The sequence below is a fragment of the Lissotriton vulgaris genome, chromosome 1_1 (genome assembly GCF_964263255.1).
Source record: "Lissotriton vulgaris chromosome 1_1, aLisVul1.2, whole genome shotgun sequence".
Taxonomy (NCBI): Eukaryota; Metazoa; Chordata; class Amphibia; order Caudata; family Salamandridae; genus Lissotriton; species Lissotriton vulgaris.
In genome coordinates, this window is record NC_141685.1 from 593915618 (window position 1) to 593942665 (window position 27048).

Consider the following 27048-nt stretch of genomic DNA (forward strand, 5'->3'; position numbering starts at 1 on the left):
CAAATTGGTTGTCATCTCTGTATGCAACCTCTAAAACAAACATGCTGAGATCATGCGGCTCACGCAACCTGGCTTTCTGGAACCTTTTGACTCAATGGAGACAGTAACCGGGGTCTTTTTTTTTTTTCCCGGTCCAATGATTATGCCATAAAACTCCAAGAACTAGGCCCCTCCTCTCGGTTCAATGGCTGGTTCAACAGGCTTTAATGCCAAGTTTGGAGTCATCCCCCTTTCCTCTTCGGGCCATCTCCTGCCGATTCTCACCAATTCCGTTCTCAGGTGCAGTGATAACTTTGCACTTTGATTCAATACGTGCATGGCAGTTGGAGGCTAATTAAGAGGAGGGCCAGGCAAATGAGGATTAAAAAAAAAAAACATGGCGCCTTATTTGCGCATACTTTAATATCCGCGCGCCACTTTTCGCAGTGTTGCAGCCCCCACCACCACCTGCCCCTTGTTTGTCAAGGTAGGCGTTGGCCAGGAACCGGGATTTCCTTCACGCGCGTCACCGCTGGAGAGAGGGGCCGCCCAGCAGGACATGAGCGTTGAGCTGAGAGGTGCGCTCGAAACCGAAAGGGCTGCCAGCTCTTTCTCCATGCAGCTTCACAAGGAGCCTAGTGTCCCGAAGTCCGTGGAGCCCCAGGCCAGTGCCAGCCTGTTCAACCCCAGGTAACGCTCACGGCACACATATTAATTTTTTTTTCATGCCACGTGTGAACATGCTTGTGATTTAGATGAATTAGCTATCTGAGGCTTGCAAGTTAAATAATTAGTAAGGAAACAGCGCACCTGTGGCATGGAAGTTTGGAGACGCACTAGTGAGATGGAGGCTCGGGTTAAGTCACAGCAGGTTTCGTAAGCATCGGCATGAGTTGCGTGTGAATTGGGGGCTTTGATGATGCCGAACTTCAATGTGTTTTGATTGCAGTTTGAGACCGGAAGTATCTCGTGAAAATAGACAGCAAAAGCAGAATTGCGCTTCCGGTGCATAATAACATGGTGGCTTTCTCCGTAGGTCTGATGGTGTGCATGGCGTGAAGGCCACAGGGAGAGGAAGGGTCTACAGACCCGCGAGAGAGTGGAGCTTAAAAACCCATATGTCCATTTGTGCAGCCAAAGCCCTGTTTGTGAATACGCTTTGTGCTGCTCTTACTGTTGCAGTCTTCTTGTTCCCTGTCCTCCGTACTACAAGGTATTCTTTTTGCGACTCTTCAGTTTGCTGTCTTCAGGTCACCGAGCATCATGTCCTCCCTCGGACAGTACGAGCGTCACTGCGACTCCATCAACTCCGACTTCGGAGGTGAGGGTGATGGAAGTGTGGGACGTTCGCGAGGGAGCTTCAGCGGAGAGCAGGAAGAACTGCATTACGTCCCCATTCAGGTGTTGGGACACAGGCCTAAGGGGAAGCCACAATGTACCGGAGGACTGAGGTGAGAAACTGCACCAGCACACTGAGACCCATGTAACAGAGCATAATACAAAACTGCCCGGCATGCGGATTGGCATAACATAATGGAAAGGAGACGAGAAAGCAACAACAAAACAGGGGATAGAAAGATAGAGGTGATTAGGCAATAGAGATTAAAAGAAAGACTTGGACCGAAAAGATTGCATAGAGTCTTGATGATCAAGGGAGAGCTGGCATTACAGTCTCATAAATCCGATAAACAGACAGTTAGTGATAGTTGTTGATATATTGCTTGTTATTACCAATGGCGCCTGATATTTTCACAAACGTGCCACGCCCGACTTGTTCCCTTTTTGTAGGTTGTATTTTATTGCAGTTTTTTGCCTCTTTGAGTCGTTTTCTGAGGTTTTCTCGTTCCTTGGACAGTCTCCAAGGTGATATAAGCTGTTTTTAAATTTGAACAGGCTCAAAGAGGTTTGGGGGGTTGGACAAGAGTAAAGTTCGTTAACTGCTCGGCACCAGCTTTTCCTCTTGCTGCTAAAAAAGCCAGCGTGCACACTCCCACACAGTGACTGCGTTCATCAGGGAATATACAGCAGTGAACAAGACAATGGCTCGTTAGGTAGGCAGGCAGGCAAAGATGTGTCCTTGCTTTTGACCAGCATAACCAGTAGTGCTGGCACCACATCTAGGAGGCTGCAGCAGGGCTCTGGTCTGATTCGTTCTTGGCGAGCCCTTGATTATATGTTTGTGTATCTGTGTAATCTCAGTAGTCTGTGACAGCATGTTGTTACGTTTCCTTGCCCAAGTACAAGGGCGCCAAGGGTATCTCTTGCAGCATGACATTCTGCCAGCCAGTACGTCCCGGCTGCCCTCTTCCTGGTGAAACCTTTACACCTGGTTGCGGACTGCACACTTTGGACCAACAGACTCTGTATTCTTTATGACGCAGATGCACGTGTAATTGTGTGTACTAATTCTTCTGGCCAGATATCCGGTACATTGAAATGACTGCTTTAGGCTCGGCAGGCCGTTTTAAGGAAGGGGGGGGGGCAATAAACCCTTTCTTGCTGTTTAGAGACCTGAATAATTGTTTTCATGTTCATTTTTCATTGAAAGATGTACTGCGGAGAACTGAGCCTTGCATGTATGTGCACCCGCTACACATATTGAGGGCACATTTTAGAAAAACAAAGTGGGGCTAGAAGTGGGAATGGTGAGTGTTGAATTCATTTGAAATTCTTCAGAACAAAGCCATATATTTGAATTTAGATTATGCTTGAATAATTAACTGCTGAAGTATGTGCCTGCAACAAGCCTGGTGTTCTTACGCTTAGTTACACGTGCCTTTAACACTTTCTAAATCCCATTTTTGACCACAGGTGTGATCTGTAATGGTGATGATTGTTTTGAATCAGAAAATATAATAACGTGGAGAAACTGGATGGTGAAGGTTGACTGCGGGGGTATGTGGGCAGCATGGTTTGGTTCGGTCACGTCCTACTGCCTGAGGCCTGGGCTATAGCAGCAAAACGTTTTTCCAAGTTGAAGCATTTTTTTGTGCATTTTTTTAAAGCAAATAATCACCAGTCTTTCATTTATGCTTATGCTTGTGTTTATTACAACCCTAGATCATTTGAGGAGCAATACAAATGCCTTCAAATTGTTACATTTTGTAAATGTGTACACATTTTATACTGAAACCAACGTTGGTGGCAAGCTGAGCTCACTGCATTTCCTTACAGTGTTTGCCCTGACCTCTCGGATCATTAGGATGTCCCCTTGGCTTTGATCCATTATTTTTCTCATTTAATTGTTGTGGATGGTGTCCGAGTGAAACGTAGGTGAAGGTTACCTTGTCTTAGAAAGGATTGGCTGAGTGAGTAGGAACATGTCAAACATTTATTTTTCTCTTGTAAGAGTAATGGCATGTGCACCACTTGCAGGTTTTCAAAGCACATAAATAAAAGGCATTGTCATTTACAATGCCAATAGCTCTAACTCTTGCAAATGCGAGACATATTGCATTGCAAATGCTTATTTTTTTAGCACACCCTCTATAGGCCAACATCTGTTCCAGTGGTGGCTGCCTCTGAGCAGGGGTGGTATGAGAGCATTGGTGAAATGGATAAAAAAAAATGAAACAAACTTACCTTCTCTTCACCGCAGCGGCTGCACACCTCTCCTCCATCCTCCTTATTCTACACTAGAAGCAGCCACCGAAAGCAGACTCTCCCAGACAATCACGAAACTGCAGAAGCAGCGCCATGATTGATCTGAGCGTTCCGTTTGGATGCTCCGGCAGCGTCTAGGCATGTTCTCTACAGGGCTGTGTTGGAGAACATACCAAGTACGCATGACGGTTTGGCCGGCCAAGGAGGGGAGGCTAAATAGTCATGTGCACTTAAGTGCAAAAAACACTCCTCACTCTGCCAAGCTCATCCCAGCCCCAACCAGGCTCAGTCCATCGCAGAAAAATAAAATTGTAATAATCGCTTGTTATTACCATTTTATTTTTCTTCCTTGCCCTTCTCAAATAGCAGTGGGGCGACACTCCTCCACCTTAGCGGAGGAGCCACCACTGATCTGTTCAACCTCTCACCACATGACCAAAACATACTGTTTGATTTCAGATGATTCATGCACCTACATATATAAAACTCAATCATCCCCACAAGCAGAAGCTGCCAAAATACTCATTACTAACATTACACTGCCGAATAAAAACACCTTTACAGTGGAACACAATAGGCCTCCCGCTCAGATGTGTACTGAGAACAAATGGTACCCCCAAACGTAATCCTGTGCATTCTGCACAAACACATCATACTGTATGCCTTTCAGTACATAATTACATATTCAAACTTTCTACATCATGGATGCATCACTCAGACACCTCCAAATAGATAACACCAGTATCCACATTCTCACCCAGCAATATTTCCATTCTCTGAGCACATTCGTGAATCCAAATTGACTACATTTAATTGAGCAGCTCACTAAATTGCAGTAGAAAGGGTACCATACTTGGTGCACTCAAACACACCCACGTTTAAGGCTCCCCACATTGCAAACTCAAAAACACCATCACAGAGCTCATCTCTTAGCTTACTCATGCACAAATCCCCAACTCCCTCATCAGAAAACTCACACAATATAGCGCAACACTTCCTACTCAATCCACAATGACAACAAAACATGCTTTCTTTTTTCACCCCCAACATCTCACTCTGGCGCTTAGTGCAGATGTGCATCAACAGGACAAGCCCAACAATCAAGCCACAGAACTCACCCCTGGAACTTTTAATTTTTTACCTGAAGCCACTCACATGTTATTATCTTGAAGAACATTGCTAAATTAGAACAACTTGCTACTAAAACCTGGATGGACCTGAAAAACAAAGTAGTCCACTGGATGTCAGCTCAAATTTGTAATACTAGTTTCTTGTTACAAGAGATAATCATGGTAAGAAGAGTGAATTTGGTGGGGTATGCAAAAAACAGGATGTGGAGACGGCATCATAGTAAACTTTTGCCACTCAACGATTGTCAGGTCCCCATTAAAAGATCTACATTGTAGTATACAAGTAATACATTTGGGAAGATTACAGCGGTGCCACTGGGCTTTTTTTTTTATAGACCCCAAGCATTCAAATTCAAACTACAGGGTTCTCAACATAGATTTTACACCACTTTAACCAATTTTTCCACCATGTCCACCCTTAATGACCAGGATTGACAGGAGCAGACAAATGGGCCAAAAGATCCTCAAGGTTCCCCAGTGGCTATAAACGTTAAACTTACTCAAACAGCGAGAGAAAACAAATGATCCTGGTAATACTTTGCCCATTAAGTCATGGAATGTGGCTGGAATGAAAAATAAATGATCAAACGTAGATTGGGTAAGCTTGATAAATTCAGCACAGGTGATATGATTACAATAAACTTGGCAGGTGGAAGGCTTTGATATAGATGGTTTTATTACCTTAGCTACTCCAGAAACTCCTTCAACTAAAGGACAGGTAAAGGAAGGACTGACGGTACTTATTTCAACACAAACACATGTAAAAGTAATTTTTAAAAGATATTGAATTACCATATTCCCAGTTAGTCCATCACCATAATGATTGAAAAATTAACATTGCACTGGCTAATATTTATAATAATGTCAATGACAATGCAAGACATGCAGTTGTCTGGACCTAGAGAAGAAATTGGTAAAATTTGCTACTAGCAAAGAGGCTGACTGTTTATATCTGGGGAGGTGATTTTAACATAAGTAGCTGTTTACATGCACCTGGCTCTTTCTGTGATTACAGGGATGGTCAGGGGAATAGACCGGCACACTTCCTTCATGACATGTATGGAGAAAGTCTGACCAACCTATTGATTAAATATAATTTGGAATCAGTAGAACAATACAAAGAAATATATATTACCTCTACCAACTTTACAACTTTGTCAACTTCATGGAGGAGAGAGACCAAGATTAAATCTTATGAAATCATTTATTATGAACTGTGGAACAGGGAAGGTTAAGACAAGAGCCCAATATGCAAAGGGCCAACAACTAGCTAAAACACAGAACTTCAATTATTTGGGCATTTCATTTTCATCAGGAGGAAACTGGGACTCACAAATTATAACAGCGAAATAAAAGTTTGTAAGGACATCAGATATCCTATTCAGATTCATAAATAAAGATAATCACTGAACCGGTTAGAGAAATCTAGAACTTTATAGGAGTAAACACTTACCAGCGATCACATATGAGGTAGCAATTTGGGGTATTTCAAACACCACACTATTACAATCACAGAAGAACTCTTTACTACGTAGATTGCTTGCAGTTTTCCAAATCTACCTCAACATATGTTACACACAGAGAACTTAATGTTCTGTGTGTAGTAGACATGATGCAGCTATGCACTGTGACTTTGTTGATACAGTATCTGGAGCAAAGAAGGCACACAAGTTTCAAAGGATATAATAGAAGATTGCTTTAAATTAGAGCACTGGGGTAAAATCCCCTGGCTAGCATACTAAAATAGTCCTACTAGAAATTGAAGTTAATGTCAGTATGAAGACTCCAAGAAGTGTCTTGCAATATACCAAAAAGGATCTGAAACTAATCTTTAATGGTAATAGAGAGTCTTCTAGAGCCCATAAAGAGAAGAATAAGCCATCTGTAACTAGACACTGTTTAAGACCTGTACAACTGGGAACACAGGGCTATCTCATTGCCATAAAAACGAGCACAATAGATTCTATCTAACAAGAAAGCGGTTAGGTTTGTTGCATTATGTGGTGAATTTTCCTAAATCAGAAGTATGTACAGAAAACTACCACAAATAACCCTGCGATAGGAGAACTATCAAATCAACATTCCACTTCATAATGTTCTTCAGTTTTTATAACGAAATTAGAAAACGAGTTTTGTATCCCGTTTTTAGACCAGAAGCTTTATTATTAGGATGCTTCTCGTTTCATATGTAAATTGTAAAATATTTGTACATGCTATATAATACTGACATATGTTAAATCTGCAATCAAGAGAGGGAATTCCCTAAACCATATGGAAAGACAATTATGAGAGAGAGCATTGAAAGGGATTTATCAAATATGCCTATGACATGGAGTCCTTATAGTAAATGTTAACTCATCATTTTTCTTCGCCTGTCACATTCATTAATAAACAGCAAGCCTCATGTAAAACAAATGAGCCACACACAAGATTTTTGTAAGAACATATTATGTCTTTTATACACTGGCCAGAGCGGTTGTATAATCCTGAGTGTCTGTTTACAAAACGTTGTTCGCTTGTCCTACGAGCTTTTTATGAAATCTTATCTACAATTATAGCTTTGCCCTAAAATGATGTGTTTTTTTCCAAAATGCTGTTGACTTTACATCTGCGAGTGCCCATTCACAAATGCTGTCGGCTCCTTTTAGATCTTATGAAATCTTATATTTATAAATATAGCTTTTGTTTTATATCGAGTGCTCGTTTACATAATGTTACTGACTCTAATAATGAGAATTTTAAAGTTATACAACCCCCGTGTTTGTTTTACACAATGGAGTATGTCATATAAAGTTGCTGACCCCACTTTTGTTTAAAAAGGTAATGTAAAGAGTGTATTGTAAATGCTTTTATTCTTTTAAGTATTTTATGTACTTTGTAATAAATCTGAATAAAGATTTTGAAATTTGAATTTGTGTAGGATGACGCAATAAAGAGGAGGTTGGCAAATAGAGGTTAGATATTGAGGTATGCTTTTTAAATGTGATGAGACAAGTCCACTGAGTTGCTTCATGTGTGTATAGGTGGAGTTGGTGGTGTAGTGAGTTTTGCATAAAGTGATCAGAAACATTCAGAAAACAGAGTAATCTTTTGTGAATGTTTGGATGAAGGTTTCAAATATAAGACAATTTAGGATGGCATGAAGGTCTGCAAATATGATTTGATAGTCCCTGGTAGATTGTAAATGGCCAAGATAGGAGGTATGAGTGGGATGATGTAACAGTCCTCAAAAGAAGAAGTGGGCCACTCTGCCTGTGCAACTGCTGCACAGGTGAGAGAAGGTGGCAAACTGTCTCAACATGGCCGATTGCAGATCAGCAAAAAGGGAGTAGCACAATTAAGATAAAAAAAATGTTTTAAAAAGAAGTTAAGGGTCACCTGTAACTCAAAAGCAGGCGTGCACAACATTCACAGCATTATAACTACTGAGTGTATTAAGAGATTTTAGACTGATTTTTTTCAACTTTGCTCTTACAATATAAAACATTTTCTAGTCTCCAGAGTCTGTTTTGAAGTTATTTCATTCAATTATATTTTACACATTTTTTTAAAATAATGCAGGCTTTAAAGGTTGGTACACGTAGGCATCCTTTTCTTAGATTATAACAAATACAATGTATTTATACAATTTCTGAATCAAAACCTAGCACTGTATGTTTACTCTATCCCTCACCCTGTTGTTGCAAATGCTGACATAACACTGTGCACAGATTTATTCTACGTTCTTTCAGATATTATTATTACAACACTACTGATGCAAGATAACGTAAACGGGTAATCGATAAATTGTCAATGAATATCCATTAGTAAAAGAACTTTGATACTGAAAGCATAATCTCACACACAACTCCATTTTGACACCTTGCTACAAATAATCCCTCAAATCATTTTACCCGTGGTACAAGCTACTTTTGATTTCTGTAACGTTCATTCCACAGAAGTAAAAAGCTTACGTTATATTTCTGAAAGTATCCTAAATATCGGATGACTCCCACCCAAACGAGCAATGTGGATGTTCCAAGGAGAAGACTGCAAACATCATAACTTGCTAGGTTCTGTAAGGAAAAAAAACATACCAGCTCATTTGACTACATTTTTATTTTATTTCGAAATTAATTATTTCAAATATAGAGTATACAGAAAGATACATGCATAAAATACATACACATTTAACCAAGGTCATCATCATTGTCAACTGTGAATTCATATGTAATAAAGCATGACATTATATGGAATCCAACCTCACTAAAGAGAGATGTCTGAGGAGATCGGAAAAGTGCGTAAGAAGGCTTTAGGAGCTGTCTCAGTATGGCAAGGGCAACTATTTCACAAATCCTATTCGGCCTACTCACGGGAGACAGTGATCTGGATCAGTTCGGGAATAACATTTGGGGTCCAAGACTCCAGGATAGACACACAGGGTTGCTAGGTGCAATTGAGGGGCACTCTAGGTGGAGAAGCAATCGTGCTAGGGTGTATTTATGCAGCTAACACAGATCAGGATGTCTTTTAAGCACACTTGCCATCCGTATTAACTGACTGGGGCCCCTTGCCCTTGGGTTCTGGGAGGGGATTTCAATGCTGTACTACATGTCACTCTGGATAGATCACACCCACCACTGCCGGGCGACAAACCTGCATGCTAAAACAATGGGTGGACGGCTGGAGGCTGATCAATGTATGGTGCGTCCGCAATGAGGGCATGAGGGAGTATTAATTTTACTTGCATCCACATGCACTGCATTCAGGATTGGGCCAATTCTTATGCCCAGCACATCTTCAGGCGAGTGTTACACATGCCACCTACGTGGATAAGACTATATCAGATCATAATCCCCTAGAGATTGTGCTGTTATGGGGCTGTGTACCACCTCCAACCCTCATATGGAGGCCTCAACCTAGTCTTTTAAAAGATGAAGTGTTCTGGGAAAACCTGGCAACCGCGAGTAACACATACTTCGCTGAGAGCCCTGCCACTGCCTCCTCACCTATGTTCGAGTGAGAGGCATTCAAGATGGTGATCCTGGGCGAAGCTTAACACAATGGAGGGGGCTAGAAAGGTATTCTCTCAGAACTTAGGTGCGTACAGGACGCCCTAGGCCTCTGTGAGAGAGCAGTGATTAATAATGCCCATATGCCCACCCCTGTTCCAGGTAGCCAAGGTCCAGAATGCAGAATTACTAGAACATCTCCAAGTGGCGGACCATAGGATGTATACAGAAGGATGCACATTGAAGTGGATACATTGGATACACTACTAGCATGCCCGATTAATCTGGACCTCTCCCCCATGCCGATCCTAGTGATTGATACTCCAGCCTTGGGCACAGAGGTAACAACTTGGGATCAACACAAAATTCTGTGACTAGTACACAGAGTTATACTCCGCTCAACCTACTCCTAACCCAGCAGAGCAGACTGGGTTCCTCCAGCGGGCATGACTCCAGAAGGTGCAGGTAGTTGACAAAGAGGATCTCTCTATTGATATCACGGTAAACAAAATCAAGGTGGCTCTGAAAGAGCTGGCACGCAATAACATGCTGGGGTCCGATGGACTCCCTGTGGGGTTTTATTCTACGTATGTCACTAAACTAGTCCCACATCTAGGAAAACTCTATCCCTTTTCACTGGCTTTCTCCCCTCTAGAGATGTAATAGTGACATCCTTGCTGAAACCAGAGTAGCCCCACTGGAATTATCCTCATATCGCCTGCTGTTGATACTAAACACTGAATATAAAATTCTGATCCTGGTTCCTCAATTGCTCCCACAACTGATAAATATGGACCAGTGTGGGTTTCTTCCTCACCAAGACACAACCTTGAATATTCGGCAATTGTTTAAGATAATGGATGCAAGCCAGAACCTTTACCCATATGCCTATCATTGGATATTCAGCCAGTTTTCGTTTCCCCGAGCTGGAATTTCATGCTAGCAGTCTTGGCACGATTTGAGATACCACTGGTCTTTAATAAATGGGTTAAACTGCGTTATACTGCTCCCACGGCTAGAGCTAGAACAGGCCCATACATATCGGATGCCTACCCGATATGACGGGAAAGAGGCAGGGTTGTTCCCTTTACCCCTTATTTTTCATATTGGCAATTGAACCTCGACTTCTAAGGATTTGATGAGAGACAGATCACCAAAGGATCCCGGCAGGCAATGTAGTGCATACTATATTGCTCTATGGGAACAATATGATCTTTTACATTAAGGATATTTGGGAGGGACCGGTAGAGATGGCCCAATTGCTGTCTACACTGGCACGTATACGGAGCCCACACTCCAGTTCAGTGGCTCAACTATACCAGTGGCCCCTTGCACCCTTCGATATCTTTGAGTTCAAATTCACAGGGACGGCCCGGATTTATTTGAAGGTAATCTCACACATATGGTGAAGTGTGGCTCAGGGGTTAGAGGCGGCAGACCCGGAAGCTGAGATCGGCCCTGGACCAGGGTTCAATTCCCCGCCTCGGCGGGTCTTGGGCTCAAAAATTCCACGGACTCGATAATTCTCGCTCCGGTGCCTTCTCGACTCACGGGTTCACACTCTGCGACTCTGGGCAATAGCTTGCTTAATCTCCACAACGGCCCCTCGCGGCGGGATGCCTGGCTTTCACCTTGTGGATACCCTGCCGGGGTTATCTCACAGGGGAATACCAGGACGGGTTCCCTAAGCAAGCGCCGGGAAACCCTTTGTGGGTAGCTGTGCGCTATATAAGCTCAAATACATTTACATTTACACATATGATTGCATCACTGAAATCACAGGTAGCCTTCCGAGTTGCATTACCTCTTTCTGAAGCCGGAGGGCTGGCCCTTGCGAAGATGGTGATGCTGCACGCTTGTTGTATCACTTTTTGAACTCACCAATTGTAGTACCGGCCTGGGTGTTTAAACTATTGAATACTATACTGATTGACCTGTTATGGGGCAAGGGCGCCACAGAGTCAGTCTAGATAAATTTCAACTGTAGACAGATAAAGATGGAATAGGTATCCCATATTTCAAAGTCTATTTGTATAGCCGGGCAACTACAGTGGTGGGCAAGTTGGCTAACTGGTTATAGTTTGTCCGAAACCGACCATACTAAGGCTCAGCTAGAGCGTGGGCAGTTACACAGACTGCTATGTCCTGATGCCCCAGCGCTGCCCCTACATACATTACTATTGTGTATTGCATAGACATACTGGAGACTAGCGACAAAATGTACATCCATCCAGGTGCTTTGTGCACCTAATATTCCCCTGTGAGACCTCCTTACTGCTTCGGGCACCCTGAAAATAAGTAGACCGGTTCTCTGGGAGTAAGGAGAGACCTATTTGGGGATGGCTCCCCAATGACTCACGAGAATTTTATATACACTCAGTCTCCCAGACTCCCTATTCCTCACTCATGCCAGCATCCTTTGATGTGTGCGTAAATACTGGCTAACGGACAGACTGGAGCCCACACCCCCATGAACTCCTCCAGGCACTTCACACAATGGGGCACGGTCGACAGTTAGTGCACTGGTTGTACAATGGATTTCAGGAACACCTTATGGCACCACTCACTTCCTTGAAATGTGGGTGGGAGACTGATCTGGCTCGGGGACTCACAGAAAAGGAATGGGTGTGCATGTTAAAAATATCTTGCAACTCGAGATTTAAGTTAATCCAATTTGCCATAATACACAGAGCATACTTAACGTCGAACAAAACTAACCACATGTACCCTGCGGAGTCCTTGGTGTGTACCTGTTACTGTGAGCACGGAGCAGACCTAATTCATATGCTGTGAGATTGTCCGCAACTTTCAAGCTACTGGGTGGGAATAGCCGGAGCATGAAGTGAGGTCACGGGGCATGCTAGTTGGGATAACAGTGTTTACTTGGACTGCCCATGAGACCTGTTCCAAGGTGGGAGTCACAAATCCGGCGTAGCCACTAGTGAAACACTTGCTTACTAAATTCTGAAAGTCCCCAGGAACCCCAAGAGTGAAGGACTGGCAGGAGGAGGTCCATCATTGGGGTCTTGCAGAGTGAAGCCCTCAGGCAGAAGGAATACATGGGTCTGCGAAAAACTACTATCTCTATGGAATGGGATAGGCTATTGGAAGGCTTTCAAGCACAAGGCTCAGATCCTTGATGCAATACGGTGGCAAGGCGGAGTTGGACACACAGATCTAGCGCTCATCACACCCTTGGGCAGAGGTTCGAGCACTGACAGATCTACTAGGTCTGTATCTGGACTTCAATACACACGCACATGCACTTCCCCCTAATAATGGATAGAACAGCTAATGGATGAGATCAGGTTTTGATTGGTTTGGTATCCAGGTGGGGGATTAGTTATATTACTTGATCATAGTTTATTCTTTTTTTGCATGACTAGGATGAAGATTAAATGCCACTTGTGTGCCACTGATACATATCCTATTGTTTTGCTCCAACTATACTGGTTTGTTGAAATTATTTTCCTGTAAGGCCAATTATTTAATGTAAATGCATTAAAGTATTTTTCTCACTGAAACCACTTGCAAAAATTTAAAGGTAAGCATACATTAGATTAAATTATTAAATAAAGAAATGCCATTTTAGTGTTTAGAAGTACCTTAGCACACCATAGGTGTAATTATATTTCAAGCCTAGGTTTCCAATACACAAGAACAATTCTGATGCATATCTTGAGAAATATGAAATATGCAAATAGTCAAAGTTCAGAGTGTAGAACATCCACAGAGGTGACACCCTGCACGTTTAAGCAAATGAATGCATTAGTTCAGGGTTAAATCAATATCACTGATTCTTTTAACAGAGGATATAGTACCATCCATAGAGATCTTGTGTTTTTACAATCATAAAGGAAGTGAGACAAACCACTATTTAGCATGACAACTCCAAAATGTTTCAAACCCCATTTGGATCTTCTCAAAGTGGTCCACTGAGCTTTATGTAGTCCAAAAACAAACCTTTGCCAACTGTTGTGAATAAAGGGCAATATATTACACCCCCTATCATTAGCAATAGGGGTCTCACTCTCTTTTCAATTCACAAATTGATCTCTTCACTGTCTTTCAACTGAGTTTAGATGAAGGAGGTCAGAGGGAACATTCCATCAATTTGGCTTAGGGCTACTTTCAACTTGAAGACACATAAAACTCGATACATTACAAACCAATTCTTGGAACAACACTAAAGATAAGGGATGATGTGGTGTACAAAAGGTCCTGACCAGAAAAGCTAAAATATTCACCTACTCTGGACCTGAAAAAGGGCATTCACTACAAATAATTTTTGTTATACAAAAGAAATTGATATTACAGACTATACATTCTGTGCTACGTCTATCTACTTGGCATGAGGAATTTAGAGTATTCACTGAAAGGAATCTGGAGTGGTGTTTTCACACCTGGCTGGCCAAAAGTGAGATTAAAGGTGCAGACATTTCCAAGAATCTTTCTACAATCATCAATCTAGCTCCATATCAACGTCATCTTGAGTCCAAAGAAAACCCTGTTTTACCAAAAAAGGTTTGTATAAAGATGAATGTGCTGGGGGGCGTGGTCTCACGTGGCTTATCTGTGAGCTCCGCCTGACCGCGGAGCTCCGATGGAAATTTCAGCCCGCATTTGACCTTTGTCGGCAACCACGACCATGGATCCCTGCAACTGAAAGGTGGGAGCAGTGATTACAACTGCGCTGACCCCTTTAAAACTTTTGGCAAGCTTGTGGCAGCAATGATACTATTCTCCTCAGAGATGTGAGCAGCTGCCGCCATTTTGTGCAGTCCCCCTGACTCACACAGCTCCAGGTAAACCATTGTTTTTAATGAATTAACTCTACATCGCTTTTCTCTTTTTGTGTGTGCTTTTTTTTATAATTCATTTTTGAGAAACTGCCCTGCTTTCTTTCAACAAGAGCTCTACTAACTGCAATTACCTTATAATATTTCCGCTCTCAGAGTACATGATGAGCCCTTGCGGTCAGCTTATCTCAATTTAAGCAGTTTTTTTTCCCCTCTCTGTACTTGCTCGCATCTTTTTGTTTTTTTCTCTCATCCTTTGCCACTTTAATGAGTAGAAATAGTTTGGTCAGTTGCTGCACTTCATACAGCTTAATGTATTTTTTTCTATGCATGTTAGTCACCTCTCCTAGCCTCCTGCTTCCTGGCTTTTGTCTTAATATTTGCCTTTCCTGTATCGCCAGATAGCACCTACCACAATGCTGATGGAGGGTGATGTTCTTTTTTTGGCATAGTATTTTATGGAGCCTTGTTCTTTATTGATTCAACTAGGCATATGGACAGATTGAAATCATCACTTAAAACTGCGTCTCATTCACCTCATCGTTTCAAGATGGCGAATGCAGCTCCAATCTCTGTCAAAGCATCATCTTCTGGTACCAAACCTAGGAGCGCCAAAAATTATCCTTCTTCACGCATTTTATTCTCTCAGAATCCTGTACTTGGTATTATTCTGGATGAAGTGAGAGCCCTTAAGTCTTTTATGTCCTCGACTAATGAGAAGCTTAAAAAAATAGGGGACAAGTAGATTAGTATGGAAGCTTAAGTGTTAGACATGGAGCAACGCATCAGTGATCTTCATGGCGTCTACTAAAATTCCAATTTTGGAGCAGGAAATTCACCGACTAAAACTACACACGGAGGACCTCGAAAATCGGAATAGACACAATCTACGTCTTTATGGTCTGCCAGAAAATCTCGAAGGTCCAGATATGCTTCTCTTCCTCAAAAAAAATGTACCAGAACTTTTTTGAGCCCAACTTCATGCTTCCAAGCCTAGAGGAATCATTATGTTATTTGTGGAATTTACTGACTTAATTTGAGTCCTATCAGCAGCCAAAACAAAACGCCACCTCAAATAGTCGGGGCACAACATCTTCATATCTCAAGACTTCTCGAATGCTACTAATGCTAGAAGGAAAGAATTCTTGGCTCTACGTCCTCAAATGAGGCAATTGATCATTAGATATGGTATCTGTCATCCTTGCTTATGCAAAATTACTCATGATGGCTTCACACGTTCGTTTGATGATCCCATTAAGTTGAGATCATTCCTACAAAGTATTTCTCCAAGTTCTGCTGCTGGTTCTTCTTATAATCTAGCAATCTTGTTGCCTTGTTGGTTTATCTTACTCATTATGGCTGTTTCTTACTCTATCACTTTTATCTTTCTCCCTGTCGCTTCATCTCTTGTTCGCGCTGTTGCATCCCATGCATTTGTCCTTGTCACTTTTTCATAGATCCAGACTTTGTTCCTTGAACTATCTTCTCTGATCTGTTTCTGCTTCCTTTTTCTTTCTTGTTTTTCCCCTTGTTTATGTTCATTTTTTTTTTTTTTTTTGCAGAGGTTAAATATGGTCCATGTGTTTATCAGTTGTGTTTGTTTCTATGCAATATATTTCCTTTTGGCTTCTCATATGTGGTGTAATTTCCTTTTTAGATATATCCCGGATGTGTATCAACTTTTACTGTATAACACTCCCATCGCTCCTTCATGTGTAAGTTTGTAACGTGGAACGTACGTGGCCTTGGACATCCAGTCAAGAGACAAAATGTACGCTCTCACTTATCCAAACTTAATTCTCAAGTATCCTTTCTTCAAGAGACACATTGTACTGAAGGGGAATCACTCAAATAAAAAGGCAATGGGTGGGCCAAGTAGTTTATTCTCCTGCTTCTAGCAAGAAAGGGGTTGTTGCTATATTATTTCAACAGTCGTTATCTGTACAAATTGTGTCTACACAAAATGATGATGATGGACGTTGGGTAATGACCAAGGTTGGTATACAAAACAAAACTCTGGTTTTGCTGAATATATATGGCCCAGTAAAATCAGACCCTACATTTTGGAATGACATTAAAATTCTACTCGCCTCCATCGATTGCCCTAACATTATTATAGCAGGTGATTTTAATCAATGGATTAACCCCTTTTCTGACAATCTAAATGTAAATTTAATCCTGATAAATCTCAAAGCGTTCCAGTCGGCCATTACCTCTCAATCATTATATGATGTATGGAAAACTTGTAATCCTGATTCTGTGGAGTATAATTTTTTTTCCAATGTTCATCAAACATGTTCCAGGATTGATAATATTTTGGTTAGCAAATCCCTTCTTCCATCCATTCAATCATCGGAAATTGGGTCGATTTTCATTTCCGACCATGCATCAGTCCATTCTTTTCTAGACTTATCCATTAATTCCCCAGAATTCAGCCGTTGGAAACTTAACTTTTTATTATCTGTCAATATTTTCATCAAAGAACCACTACTTTTATTAATGAATAATTCACATTCAATAACCCATTAGACACTTCCTTTCCCAATAATTGGGATGCATTTAAGGCTTCTTTTCGTGCCTTTGCTATTTCTTATGTCTCAAGGAAAAAGAAAACTAAATCGGAAAAAGTATGCAGATCAATTACACCAACTCAAATTTTTGGAGCATAATTACCTTACGTCCAAATCCCCTAAAACTCTTCATGAGTTGATTAAAGCCAAATCCGAACTTAATAAACTTGCAACAGTCGAAGCTTGTAAATCTTCTTCTTAAAGTTAAATCTAAGTATCATGGAGGCCAGAATAAGGTGGGTAAAATGTTAGCCAATTATTTGAAAATCAAATCTGAACGTAAAAATATTGGACCCATCTTGAATGACTCCACTAAAAACTTAGTGACATCAGATTACTATATTGCTGATGTTTTTCATGAATATTGTCAATCACTTTATACTGATGAGACACATCCCTCTAATCAAAATCTGGATACTTTTTTCAAGGGTCTCCCACCTCCCCCATCCTCGCCTAATGAATTCCACTCATTGGAGGGTAAAGACTTCCCAGGACATTATTAATGGCAATAAATCTCTGAAAAAATCAAAAGCACCAGGACCCGACTGTCTCTCTGTTGAATTTTATTCTACTTTTGCCTCCATTATTGTCCCCAAGCTTCTACAACGTTTTTATTCCTTTATTGATAATGCTAAAGCCTGTGGATCTTTTATGAATGCTTTAATAATCCACATCCCTAAACCAGACAAGGACGATTCACTTTGTAAAAATTACAGACCTATATCATTGATTAACTAGGATTGTAAAATATTTGCTCAAATTCTGGCATCTCGTCTCAAGCATATTATTCCATTGTTAATAAAGACTGATCAAGTAGGTTTTGTGAAGGGCAGGTTAGCATCAGACAATGCTAGAATATTTGCAAATATCATCTCCTACGGCAAGAAATTCAAATTCCCCCTTGCAGCGCTGTCTTTGGATGCTGAAAAGGCTTTTGACTGTATTAATTGGCAAATTATGTTTAAAACTCTCCAATGGTTTGGCTTAGGACCCACATTCATTTCATATGTCAAACTATTACACTCCTGCCCACGAGCTGGTATTTTTGTCAATAACCGCTTTTCTAATTTTTTTTCCTTATCTAGAGGTACGCTTTCTCCCTTGCTATATGTTTTATATCTTAAACCCTTTCTTGAACGTATTTGAATCAATACTCATATTTCTGGCTTCTCCTATAATTCTATAGAAACAAAAATATCGGCATATGCTGATGATATATTAGTCTATATGTCTAATCCTCTTACTTCCTTGCCTCCATTTATGGATGAGGTTCGGTTGTATTCCAGTATTTCTGGATATAAGTTAAACCTCTCTAAGACTGAAGTTCTACCTCTGAATTCTATGTGTGACCAATAAATGTTTTCTGATGCTAATTTCGCTTGGTGCCCCACTAAAATCTAATACCTTGGTATTTGGTTCTCTGCTTCCTTTTCCCACACAAGTATAGGTTTAATGTATTAATCACTAAAATCCAGTCTCTCCTCCATACATGGTCTCCACTATTTCTATCCTGGTGGGGTAGGTTAGACACCATCAAAATGATGATTGTACCGCATGTATTATATACAATATCTATGTTACCTATTCGCATTCCCATATCCTATTTTTCATAAATTGACTATTTGTACACAATTTTTATGCAATAAGAAACACCCACATATTGTCCTTGCAAAACATATACGTCCTAAATCTGAAGGTGTCGTACGTTATCCTAATTTTAAAGCTTATCATTCGGCCTTCTTAATTAAACAATCATTTGCTTTAGCTTATGATTTTGCTGATATTCCTATCCCTAAATGGATTGCTTTTGAGCGTTCCTTACTAGGATTTCTCTTTTCAGAATGTAGTGTATGTCAAACTGTACTTTTACATCTAATAATTCTATTTTTAAAAACTCCTAGAATTTATTATACAATACTCTCACCACTGGCCTAACTGCATTTCAATGTTTTTTTATCCTCTACCATCTGGTATAATACATTTCTCAAATATAAAGGTGAATCGTTCTATTACAAATTTTGGAAGGAGAAGGGAATTATCTTTGTGCACCATTTAATTCACCAAAACTCTGTTATTCCATTTGTTGAATTGCAGTCCCGGTTTCACTTACCTAGTTCATGCTTTAATGAATATATTGTAATTTCAGGATCTTTGCAATTACAGCTTGCTTCTTTTGACCTTCCTGATGATACAGCCTCTCTCACTTCACCTACTCCATTATATAGTTGATTTCAGACACAAAGACCCAAAGCCGCTATGATTTACAAACTATTGTCATGGCACATTACTAAAAGACCTAAATCTACCATTGAAGTTGCGTGGGAAACCGACTTGCCCATTTCTCTTTCTATTTCGGATTGGGACAAATTTTGGTCTAAGTTATTTAAAGTTTCTGCTGCTGCTTGTATAACCCAATCTTTGTATTTTATTTACAATAGAGCTGTTATCACACCTGTTTATATTTCCAAGTTTTCCCCTTCCTCTTCTCCATTATGTTGGTCCTGTTCTAATGCTACCGGCACTTTGTGTCATCAACTTTATGACTGTTCAAATGTACTGATATTTTGAAAATCAGTTTGGTCCATTTGTATGAAAATTTTTAACTGTGATTTTACTTTATCATTGCAAAATATTTTTCTAGGTTCTTCTTGACCTGATGTTGTTGACTCCTCCTCTATCTCCTTGCTATTTGACCTTTTTATTGCATTAGTATTCAAAGTTATTTTATCATCTTGGAAAGACAATTCCAAAATGTCCTCATTGACTTGGTGGAACTTTATTTGTGATGAACATAGAATTGCTACTGTTTCTTCTCTCACTCTTTCGCAAAAAATTAAATCTGATCTCCTCTGGCTACCTTTTACGACTTATCTCTCTTTCCATGCACCTATGCATTAACTCTTTCTGTCTTTTATCTTTCTACTCATGGAATAATATATTTCTTATTTCTATCTTTTCTCCTTTTTATTTTTCTTCTTCCTTTTCTTTTTACTGTTTTCCTTCCATTGCTCTTTTCACATATAGCATTATATATATTATTCGGTAATTTATTTGCTGTAATATGGTTCATAATTTGTGATTACCCTCGTCTTTTTCTTTGCTGTTTGTATCTCCTTCTTGAAAACTTAATAAAAATTCTTAAACAAAAAAAAAGATGAATGTGCTATGTATATTCTTTTCTTTCTCTTGTACAATCATTTCTTTTCCTGAAAATTGTTGACCACTTCTATAAAAATGTATTAGTATAGAAATTACCTTTAAAAAGACACGTGAAAGACATAAAAGGGGCATACTTATCAAGTACAGAACCACAGAGGGCATGGCCAAGCTGCCAACCGTAATGGCTGGGCAGGCTTGAAGCTCCGCCGCGAACCACTATGGATCAATCCACCTGGGGCACTAAGGACAGCATGACCCTCGCACATTGAAGAGGCACAGTGAGGACGCCCAGGCTTTGATAGGCCTTGGTGGTTGGCTCAGTTGATTGCACAGTGCGGAGGTGCCTATGGTATGGGTCGGAAAGACCCCAAACAGAGCCCCTCCCCTTCAAGCCACCGGTTACCAGCAGGACCACCCAGCAAGGAAACATGGTGGAGGTAAGTGGCACGCACATGCCTGGCGTGGCTGGGTCAGATACAGTACTAACGGAGCTCAGGGCGGGCTTCAGGGCACTGGATACCAGATTTGATGCATTGGACAAGAGGCTGGAAGCCAGGGGAACCCAGCTTGACGATCATGAGGGCTGCTGAAACGTAGCGGAGGGTAGAATTTCCAACCTGGAAGATGGCACCACCCAAACCATTAAAAAGATGGAGCAAATGGAGAAACTCCTCAAATTAGTTGCAGTCAAGAATGAGGACTTGGAGACACAGGACGGTGGAATAATGTATACATAATGGGATTTCCCCTAGTCCACAAACACTAAGCGGCTGGACGGGTTTGTGGAAACACTGCTTACTGACCTGTTTGGAGTTGAATTATTCAACGTTACATTTGTAGTAGAGCGTGCACACCGCATTCTTGGTCCGTGGCCGAATCCGGGCTGTCCGCCAAGGCCTATCATAGCTCGCTTGCTCAACTTCAGAGATAGGGATGGCGCTCTTAGTAGGATGGCACAAGAGGAGGGCAAGTTGCAATGGCAAGGTTCGTCCATTTTCTTATACCTGGACTTCACTGCTATGGTCCAGGAGGCAAGACAAAAATATGGAGGGGTGAAAGCAAACCTCAGTAAGTTGGGGCTGTGAAACGGTATGCTCTATCCCGCACGGCTAAAGGTGGACATTGATGGACGGTCCAGAATACTGGACTCCCCTCATGAGGCCTAGGAATTTCGTCAGATCTACTCTAAGTCGGGGCGGCAGTGTAGTACACCTTCCCCGCAATCTCAGAACATCACGGACTCAGGTGCAAGTGCGGAATTTTTTTCAGCCAGTTAGAGTAGCTAGTTATTCCTTCGCAGTCAAATAAACTTGCCTGTTTGTACATGTTGCATTGTCATACCAAGGTCAATGCTCAACGAATTTGGGGTGAATTGGCACACCCCCCGGGATTGGACTTACTACATATTTAATGACGCTCATGCTCCAAGTGTGGTGGAAAGCGGCGTGGCGTTGCCACCCCCTAAGTGCGGACACAAGTTTTTTGAGATGTTACTGCAAAGTTTAATGTGGGTTGGGATTTCCCCCCACATTTAGGTATGGGAGGTTGGAGGTGGGTTGGCGGGCGTGGGGGATCTAGGGTTCTTGAGCAACCTCTGGTGATATGGTTTAATTGGTATAGTCAATTGCAGTGCAGAAATTGTATGTTGGATGCAGACATAATTTGTAAACAAGAACTGGCGTATGGTTAACAGGGTACAACCGGAAGCTAATGTAGTGTGTTAATAACATGGAATGTTAGGGGCCTCAATAATGCCCGTACATGTAAGCTAGTAACTAATTATATGCAGCGTCACCAGGTGGACATTGCTTTCGTACAAGAAACTCACCTGGCGCAATCTTTGAAAACAACTTTGGCAGTTAACTGGGTGGCGCATAGGTATTTTGCTGGGTACATCTCGTATGCAAGGTATGTGGTGATACTGATCCACAAACTAGGGCCGTTCAGGGAAGTAGTGGTGTATAATGACCCAGGGGGGGCGCTATTTATTGTTAAAGTTATGTCTGTTGGAACATTCTGTACTGCTGGTCAACATTAATGCGCCTTACGTTGACTACCCGGACTTCTTTGATTCTATTCATACACATATGGAGCGCATGGGGGTGGATCAAATTTGCTTGAGTGGGGATCTCAATTTGCTGTTTGATCCTACGTGTGACAGCACAGCGAACACTGCCGTCACTAAGCCAAAGGCCTGGAGGGCGCTACAGGATATGTTTGACAGTCATGGACTGGTACATGATTGGAGGCATCATAAACCAGGCCAGGGAGGATACACGCACTTTTCTGCACCCCACAACACATGGAACTGGTTGGACTACTGGTGCCCCTCAGCAGGGGTAGCGCTTTGGATTAGCGATGTGAAATATTTCCCACCCACAATGTAGGACCACTGTCCAGTAGTGCTACAACTGAGTGTTCCACGCGCAGGGGGTGGGAAGTAGAGCATCCATGGAGATTTGCAGTCATGGCTCTTAGGGACATGGTATTCGCATCGGAACTAAGCGCAGTGACCAGTGAATATTTTACATTAAATGTGGGCACAGTGACATCCAAGGCCACGCTCTGGGAGGCATTTAAGACATACACTAGGGGAGTTTGCATATCAAAAAGGCTAAGTGTGCTCCCGGATCTGAGGCGTACTATCACACTTGTGGAGACACAGATGGCAGACCATGATCAGATGGATGCGCAACCACTGAGCCCCCCAAGTTTGCAACACTGCGCTACCCTCCTAGGAGATTCAGGAAACAGTTGAACGTGCACTATCTTGGTAAATACGCAACTGCTAGGAGCTATGGGGAAGGGGGAGTGGCCGGAAAGGACCCTTACTAGACTAATGCAGCAGACCCGTAGACTGACATGCATATCCTGGCTGGCAGAGCGCGAAATATCGTGTATGACTGGCAATGTGGGGATCCTTAGAGAGGTGCTCACCTACTACATGGAACTGTACACCGCCAGAGCACTGGGGCACCCACTGGACTACAGTGACTATTTAGATAAGGTCTCAATGGTCTGGGTGGAAATAGCAAACCAGGAATTCCTGGCAGAGCCATTCTAGGTTTACGAAGTTACTGACGCCATCAAAGCCCTGGACGACTCCAAGGTGCCAGGGTTGGATGGGTTTTCTGGGTGCTGTTATAAGAAATACAAAGATATTCTTGCACCATATCTTATAGATGTGTATCAAGAAGCAGTAGAGGCAGGTGTGCTTCAGCCCACCCTAAGATAGGCAGTCATAATCCTACTGCCGTAACCCGGTAAAGATCCGCTGTGTTGCGGTTCCTATAGACAGCTGTCACTAACATTTTGATAAGATTTCAGCTGAAATATTGACAACAAGGTTAGCCCTAATAGTAGAAAAGCTGGTCTCGCCCATCCAATCAGGGTTTATCCCTCATAAGTCCACAGCGCTCAATCTCCGTACGTTGTTCGACACCCTACATAATATATAACATCAGTTCCAGCGGCCGCTATGCTACCCGACGCAGAAAAACCTTTCAAATTCGCTCGAGTGGCCTTACCTCTACGCTGTACTGGGTCGCCTGGCAGCACCGGATCGGTTCTTAGTAGTTATCAAACTATTGTATACACAATCAATGGCACGCATTTGCCTAAATGGCACATTGACGAGTGAGTTCCAACTGACGCGGGGAACGTGGCAGGGATGTCCCCTCTCCCCTTTGTTGTTTGTGTTAGCCATGGACCCACTGGTGTGTCATCTGCAGGAGAGGCACAGCCACCAGGGCCTAAAGTTTAACACAGGGCCCCTGCTCCTCACATTATACGCAGATGATTTAATATTATATGCAAGGCATCCGGATGATAACATGGCACCGCTTCTGCATCAGGTGACCCTATCTGGCTTATGTATTAACTGGGAGATGACTGAGGTGTTACAGCTGATGGAGGCGCCATGTGCTAAGCTTGCGGTGTTTCCATTGAAGTGGTGTGAGGAATCCATCAAGAATCTAGGGATTCATAAACACAGGGAGGAGGATTGTATCCTCCAGTTGAACTACGGCCCGGTAATGGAAAAGCTGGGCCGTAACGGAGCAGTGGTTGAGGCTGCCCTTGTACATGGCGGGAAGAATAGCCATCGTTAAAATGGTTGTCCCCCCCCCCAATTTTTATATCCATTTCATAACATACCAATTCCGCTCTATAACAGCTTCTTCACAGCCCTTCGAACATTGTTTATACAACTGGTATGGGGTGGTAAACCACCTCGCGTCACCTGGGACACACTAATACTGCCTTATAAAAGAGGGGGATTGGGTTAAAGAACTTTCGTGCCTACTATCTGGTCGCACAGGCGAGCTTCGCTAGGCACTGGTACCATGCAGACCGGAGTATTCCCTACTTCAGACTGGAGGCCGATTTGGCGCTCCCGGCACCCCTCAACACCCTGCTTCCAGTAGGGTTACTGCGGGATGTATAGGACATCCAAACACTTCCTACAACTAGCTTGGCATGGTACAAACTGTCAAAGATAACGGGGCATGCATTCTGTACTCACCTGAAATCCCGCTAGTGGGAAACAGCTGGATTCCCATTCTGCAAGAGGCGCTTGTTAAACGTACAATAGCTAAGTTCCACTTGGAGACATTGGGAGACCTATTCCCTAAGGGGAAACGTCTTTTCACACACAGAGTGGGGCAACAGTCATGACCACTTTGTCCTGCAAAGACTTCAAAGAGCTCTCCGCGCTCACGTTTTCAGCTACCCCTTCGAACCCCACCCGAGTTTCCGCTGTTGAAGGGCATTATCAAAGCAGGGGACAGCACACACCTATGGCCAGAATGTATAGGGCTGAGGTGGCCTTGCTATCGTTTCAGGACACTGGGGTGCAAGCGGCTTGGGAGAAGGACCTTGCGCATCCTATTACAGATGTACAATGGGGTAGGTGCTGTACACAAAAACGCTGTGTCTCCCGCAACCATCGTCATAAGCTGCTACACTTTAAATTTCTATGGAGGGCCTATAGAACACCCAGTGCATTATATAAGATAGACCCGTCCCGATCACATTCCTGCCTGAGGTGCCACTCCCCAGATGCGGACTTTGCACACATTACGTGCACATGCGCTAAAATTATGGGATACTGGACTGCAATATTTGGAGAACTTTCCCGAATGATAGAAATGGTGCTTACACCCCCACCTTTTATGGCGTTGCTAGGGTACACTCACTAACTCCCCAAACCTAAACAGAAATTCTATGCCACTGCACTGCTTATTGCCAAACGAGAAAAGACTATTAATTGGGGTAGTGCACGCACTCCCACAGTACACTCTTGGCTGCGCAGTAGGACATATTGCAACACAAACAGTGACACGTATACACAGTTACAACCACCTACTTCTAGGCCCCTTGACACATGGCAACCTTTTAATTCCTACCTGCGAGAATCGCGGGACAATGACCGCACTTCCACACCGGCCTGATACACTCCTAAATGAGACGTGGAGAAGATGGTATGCATGAGACAGCGGAGATTCAGCAGGTTTTGTAACTTTAATATGTAAGTTTATCGCTACCTGTAGCATGGATGTTTCGTACCAAATGTTTGCCTTGTAACAACGGTCTGCTATTTGTCTTGTATTTGGTCTTTTATGGGTTATACCTTGTACTGCACTGTAACCATATTTGCAATGTATGTAAAAATAATAAAAACAATAAAAAGAAAGTACAGAGCCACAGGAGCAATCCCCTTCTTAACTGATTCACCTAGGCCCCACCAGTTTAAAAACATGGTAGACCATATCGATCATAGCTTCAATATCCTGACAACTGCAGTGCTATCATTAGGTCTCTAAAATTCTACCAAATCAGCAGTAAATCAAAGACTCAGATATTTAAGATAGCCAGGATAATGAGACTCAATCCCAAAATATGACTGTAGATGCACTGAGCGTTCTAGTACTAACCTTTGGGATTACATCCCTTTTTAAAAACATCCATAGAAATTACCAGCCACTAAGTGAACTGTGACAGTTTCATATAAACACCCGTTTGTATTGGTTAAATATATTTAAGAAAAACATGGCTAAGTATAACTGCAGAATTTTAACAGCTACATTACAATAAAGATACAGCATCTTTATGACGTTTAGGCTTTTCCTTCTAAAATTTTAAACATAACTTGTAGTAAAAAAAAAAAACAGGAAACCATTTATGAAGTAAATGCAATTATTAGGCAAAAGGACTAAATTTGAAGTCCACAATGTAGCGCATATGGAGCCCCCTTTGTTTGAAAAGGTTTTGAAGATTAGTACAAAACGGTATTCTGAAATTCCAAATATTTGCAGACCACTAAAGCACCATAAGAACGAGACGATCAAAGGCCAGAACCATTGACAGTAACGGTCAGGATTCGCTCGCCTCACCAGAAGGAACTCCATAAAAGAAGCCCATGCTGGAGAACTTCATTACGGCGTTTATTAATGTACTGTGGCAGTCTGCCATTTTGAGAAGGAAGTCGTTTGCTCCATAGGATTGTGCACAGGTTAGCGGTCTAGTTGATGTGCCGATTTGCGAGGATGGTTGGTGTGGCCGTGTGGGTGGGGATAGGCAAGAGGCGAGTCTTAGTTGGGGTTAGACTAGGTTTTATTGAATGAAAAAGTCTATCAGTACAGGTGGGGCGTGAAAACAAAGGTCGAGGGGAACGACTTCTCTCTCTTCTTGTCTTGCTTTGTCCGTCGGGCTCCCGTCGTCGGGTCGGGGTCCTCCTCCTCTCAGGCACTCCGGACTCCGTCTCGACCCAGTCTCCGCCGAGGGGGAGAAACAGAAAACAGAGGTGGGGTGAGTAAGG

At 42.2% G+C, this 27048-nt stretch overlaps 1 protein-coding gene across 1 annotated transcript in view; it reads right to left on the reverse strand.

Moving 5' to 3' along the window:
- MCOLN2 (mucolipin TRP cation channel 2) overlaps nucleotides 1–27048 on the reverse strand; it is a 416948-nt gene that overhangs the window by 112376 nt on the left and 277524 nt on the right. Inside the window, exon 10 of the mRNA XM_086954049.1 lies at nucleotides 8666–8767. Coding sequence (XP_086810175.1) covers nucleotides 8666–8767 — 102 coding nt within the window. The remainder of the gene's footprint in view (nucleotides 1–8665; nucleotides 8768–27048) is intronic.